Raw genomic sequence first — 5,365 nt, forward strand, 5'->3', positions numbered from 1 at the left:
GTGTGTCCTCTTCTCCCTCATTATCACTGCTACTTCCTCTAATCTCGTTCACCTTAAGATCTTCCCTATGCCTTTGTTGAATGAGGAGTTCTATCGCTCCGGCTATAATCTTCAACAAAGGAGGTGTCAAGCTCTAATCGGGATCACGAAGTTCCTTGCCAAGAGGGAGTTGAGCAACATAAGGAAGAGGCAAAGCCAGCAAGATCCGACACCGCTTTTCCCAGAGGCTGAAGGTGGGAACTAAGTTTTGTCGCCAATGGGAGGAGAAGTGGCAATTTTAGTGAAATAAATCAAAATTGAGAGAGAGATGATGGTGCCATTGGGCAAAAGAGAGGAAGAGTGATCCGCGAGCATAGAAATGGGAAAGAAAGCGTGAATTTTTTTTTCATGAGTTTTCTTGCTCATATATCCTATTCGAGTCCATCCCACCCCCTAGGAGGGATTTTTTTTATCCGGGCTATATCTGGTCATATTTGGATTTTGCATCACTCCAAACACTGGATAGCTAGAGTTCTATGTAGCCCACCAAATGTGTGACATCCTCATTCTGACCCAGTTTTTCATAATGGAATTATTCCGACAAGTGATCGTCAGACGAGAGTGTCTTGAGAATCGATAGGCCATAAGGACATCGGGAAAGGCTATTTTAGGGGCGAAAAACTTGGTCTTTCTTCGATAAGGGCATACGAGCTTGGAGAAGTGGAAGCGGGCCACAAGCGAGGACCCAAGTGGGCCCAAGCCCACGTTGGGCTACCTGACAGGCCCAAGCCCGTGGAGCAAGGCCTAATTGGGCCCACACCCTTAATAGGCAACCTAAGGGCCCAAGCCCATGAAGTGGGCTACCCAAAGGGGAAATCATAGGCTATCTAGTCTAATCTAGACCTAACCTAAGTACTTGAGTGTGATCTACCTCCCATTTAATGCCAAGATTTTTCTTATTTTACAAGCCACCCTTGATGGACAAGAGACAAGGAAGTTGTTGGGCATTTGTGGAGACAAGACCTCTCCTTTCTCTCTCCCTCCTCTTCCTCACACCGGCCATCTCTCCTCATCCCCTCACTCTCACTTTTCCCTCTTCAAAATGTCACATCTTCATTTAATGGAAGCCTAGGGTTGAGAGATATGGAAGATTTGGGGGGCGAAGCATTAATGAGGGACAAGACCACTCTCGCTCCTCCCTCCCCCCCCCCTCACAACCTCTCTCTCTCTCTCTCTCTCTCTCTCTCTCTCTCTCTCTCTCTCTCTCTCTCTCTCTCTCTCTCTCTCTCTCTCATTTTCTCACTTGAACTCTCTTTTCTCTCCCTCACCTTGAGTAGCTGAACCCCCAAGCCATTTTCATCTTCATTCAAGCTTGTTTCTCCCACATTTTTTCACCAGCAACCACCCGTTGAGCCCTCGCCATCGGACCGCCGTTTGCATCACCACCCTACTGCTCAAAGCCGATTGACCAACCTCCTCAAGGGCTGTTCGATGTTGTTCAGCCCTCATCGAAGCTCTCTCTCGCTCATTTCTTCTCCTATCTAGTCCCTTGCAAAGCCTGAAGGCTATGCCAACACTAAACCATCACCGGGCCGCCACCGGAGCTACGACCAGCCATCATCCAACATAGAGGACGTGCGACCAGCAGCCCACGGTTGTTGTTCCGTCTTGTTCCCCTCAACGTGTTCCGAAGCCCGAGTCGTCCGTGAGTGGCTTTCTAGCCTTCGTTTAAGGCTTTTGTTGCATTTAGGGAGTAGTTTAGGGTGGATTAGTGGTAATCTATGTCGTTTGGATGATGTGCTATGTGATTCTATGGTTAAACATGCTATTTAGGTTATGTGCCATGTGATTCTATGGTTAAATATGCTATTTAGGTTATGTGCCATGTGATTCTATGGTTAAACATGTTGTTTGAATTGTGTGACATGCGATTTAGTGGTCATCCATGTCAATTGGATGATGTGCCATGTGGGTTGATGGTTAAAAATGATAAATGGAATATGTGCCATGTGAATTAATAGGTAAACATGATATGTATGCGTCATGAGTTTGGGAAGTGAATGGTGCATATGTGTGTGATATAAGTGATATAAGTGTATGGAATGATGGCATTTGGCAAGGGAAGTTGCATATCGCATGAGCATCACATAGGTTAAATGAGAAAGATAAGAAATTGAGTATGTGATGGTATGCCCATGTGATCACCTAAGACCCTGATGCGTTTTACGCGGAGCGTGAACCAGTCCTGAGGCTTTTCACATGGGACAATGCCTGATTAAGTTCGGATGCGCCGAAGTCAACGGGATGTATTCGCGGATGGATTTCGGAACGAAACTCCTTACAAGAATACCCCAAGTCAACGGGATGCCGTGCTCGATGGGGGGAGATGATACCCAATTACATTGGATGATTTGCGAGCCTTCGGGTTCTTTAGATCTTGAGTGGCCGTAATAATCTGGACAAATGTGTATGGGAAGTGCATGAGATTCGTATGTGATGAGATTCAGATTATTGCATAGCATGAGCGCATGACGTAGATCATAATGTATATTCCTATGTTTGGCTCGAGAACATAAAGTCCATGTTATGAAATTGCCTATGCATCTTCTTTGATAACCTTATAAGGTATACAAGTTATGAAATCGATAAGAGTAAAGCGAGAAGTGTGTTGCCATGTTTTTCCATCAATAGACAATTGTACATTTAGGGCGCTTCCGAGGTGAACGACTTCCCTATGTGAAGTCTAATAAGTTCACTCATTGAGTTTATCTCATATTTGTTTGTTGAAATGTTTTCAAGCCCTAAAAATGGCTTAATCATTTTGTCAAATTCGTTTTGGCCTCCCTATCGAGCGTAGTCAGGTGGTGATGGAGTACTTGGTAGTGAGAGCAGCCGAGGCACACTATACACAATATGTCACAACCATTTGGGTCGATGAGGGTTTACCTACCCACATGCCACACCGATTTGTGGCCAAGTACTTTTCGGTAGGCAGCGAGAGCCATGGTCCCATTCGTAGTTTCAATGGTCCCCCAAGTGCTGGAGGATCTAGGGGCGGCATCAGCTGGGATGCCAAGGATGGGAACATTCCCGATGGGGAGGTGTCCGACCTCGAGATCGACCTCGCACTAGTTGCCGTGTGGGAGGCTTGGACCCTGGAGGCCATTGGGGCATAGGTAAACGAGAGGTTTTCGCACTTTTTGGACCACCCTTGTCATATTAGAGGCGTAGGTATACCCCCAGGCCCATTTTTGAAGGAGGTCGTGGTGAAGCGATTAGGTGTGTCGGATATGTGAAGCTGGTTGTTTAATTTTGAACTCACAATGTATGAGATGATGACTCATGAAGCTTTTCTATATATAGATATGACTATGTTTTAACTATCCCTACTATGTGATGATTGGAGATTTGCTCACATTTCAGCTTGTGCATTTTAATGTTATTACGATTTGGGTCAGCGATGCCTCCTGGGACATCACAATTGAATGACCAAAGGATAAGTAAAGGTTCGATGGGCGTGGGTTGTCATGCGGCCGTAGAGGTTTGGGGCGTGACAAAACGCAACCTTAATTTTTTGCGTGTGAAGCAATTTAAGTATCTCCTGTCCTCTATTTGATAACATAATCCTAGTAAGCACCAATAATTTGCATTAGCTAGTACGGTCACATTAGTGAAATAACATATACCTACGTAACTTACAGAATGAAATTGCAAATTGGGCATTAAAGACATAATGCCCTTTATTGTAATCAAAACATAGTGAAGAAATCAGATATTATCAACATCTTCAATCTTCTTAACCTATTCCATGTTTTTTTATCTCCATATGGTTTCAATAAGAAATTACCTCTCTCTACTTAAACTTGGCCAAACACAAACTAAAACAATCCACCATCTTTAATCATCCACCAACCCTTGCAATTGGAACATTTAGTGCCGATCTCACACTAATTTCCATCCCCACCAACGCTCGTCCTTTGAGCCTTCAACCTGGCACCATCCAAATAGTATTGGTAGACATAAGAAACGAACCCCCAAATGGCCAAGATCATAGCTATTACCTTGACCCCATCCATCTTGTCCCCGAAGAACATGACTGCAAAAATGGGCACAATCGGCAAGCCCACCACGCTAATCGAGTCTGAGAACAAAGATGACGAGTCTAATACCAACCCAACTGTGCCCATGGTGAACACTTGCCAAGCAATTGCCGTCCCGGCCAAGTTCATCACATAGCTCACCTTGCCAAGCTCATACTGTCCATCTCTCTCCCCAAATGCTCCCACTCACCACTCCCAAACAACCCTACCACAAAAATCGCACTAGCCACTAAAGATGGGTACACAATCATGTTCAAAACCGCCCTAAGCGTCTCTTTTCTTATGATCCTCCTAAAGCAAAGTTGGTCTAAGGATAACAGAAGCCCATAACCAGCTGATGCTAAAATGGTGCACACAAACCCCAGTGCATATTTCCCTGCGGAAACCCCCTTGGGGTCTTCTGAATTTGATTGGAACACGAGGAGGGTTGAGGAGGTTATGAGGAGGACTAGAGAGTTGATGATGTAGGGGGTGAACTTTTGGGCATTTAGGAAGAAGGAGAAAAGGGCATTGAAGGCCAACTGGGAGGAGCAAATGAGGGAGTAGGTGGAGACAGGGAGGTACAAGAGGCCAACTGAGTATAAATAGCCATTTAGGGCCACAATTGTTCCTAGAGAGAGGTAAACAAGGGCAAGGCCCTTGAGAGATGGCTCCTGTGATTGAGCTTGAGATTGAGCTTGTGGGTTTGTTTGGATGTGTGGGTTATTAGGGTCGCATGGTTGTTTGGGTGTGGGGATCAAGTAGAGGAGGAGGAGGATTGGGAAGGCCCCATGCTGGACAAGCGCGGCAAGCCACTTGCTGTTGCCTCCTTTTTTGTAGTATAGCGTCCCAAGAAGAGTGCCCACCGATTGGCCAGAGAGAACAAAGAGTGAGTAGAGAGCCACTCTAATCCACCACCAGGAGTTCTTGGGTTTAGAAGTTATTGTTGCTTGACTATCGGTGATGATGCTAGTGGGCTCGAATGAATTCCCTTCTTTGGCTTCTTGATTATCTGTCATATGTTGGACAGCAATTCAATTGGTAAGAGAGAAAGAACATAAATGACACTAAAAATGGTGGAATCCAAATAAATTCAACGACTAGTCACAATGAATCAGAAATGCTACTATTTCGACTATAACCAATTTCATAATTTCGAATAAGTTGTGTCTATATCAAACGTATGAATTACCTAATTTTATACTTGTTAAATTTGAGCAAACAAAGTAACATGTGTCAAGACAACGTGTTTAAGTTAAACATTTACTTTCTATTCATTTTTCTTCGTGCGAAGAACTAGAGCTTCA

The 5,365-nt window shown here is 44.7% G+C and overlaps 1 protein-coding gene across 1 annotated transcript; it reads right to left on the minus strand.

The window, feature by feature from the left end:
• Positions 1–3,806: 3,806 nt before the first annotated feature.
• On the minus strand, positions 3,807–5,077 carry LOC104442551 (purine permease 21). The gene is given in 2 exon segments (XM_010055967.2): positions 3,807–4,237; positions 4,240–5,077. Coding segments are annotated over 2 exon segments (1,149 nt in total). The 3' UTR covers positions 3,807–3,926.
• Between the last annotated feature and the right edge of the window lie 288 nt (positions 5,078–5,365).

The sequence above is a fragment of the Eucalyptus grandis genome, chromosome 4 (genome assembly GCF_016545825.1).
Source record: "Eucalyptus grandis isolate ANBG69807.140 chromosome 4, ASM1654582v1, whole genome shotgun sequence".
Classification (NCBI taxonomy): Eukaryota; Viridiplantae; Streptophyta; class Magnoliopsida; order Myrtales; family Myrtaceae; genus Eucalyptus; species Eucalyptus grandis.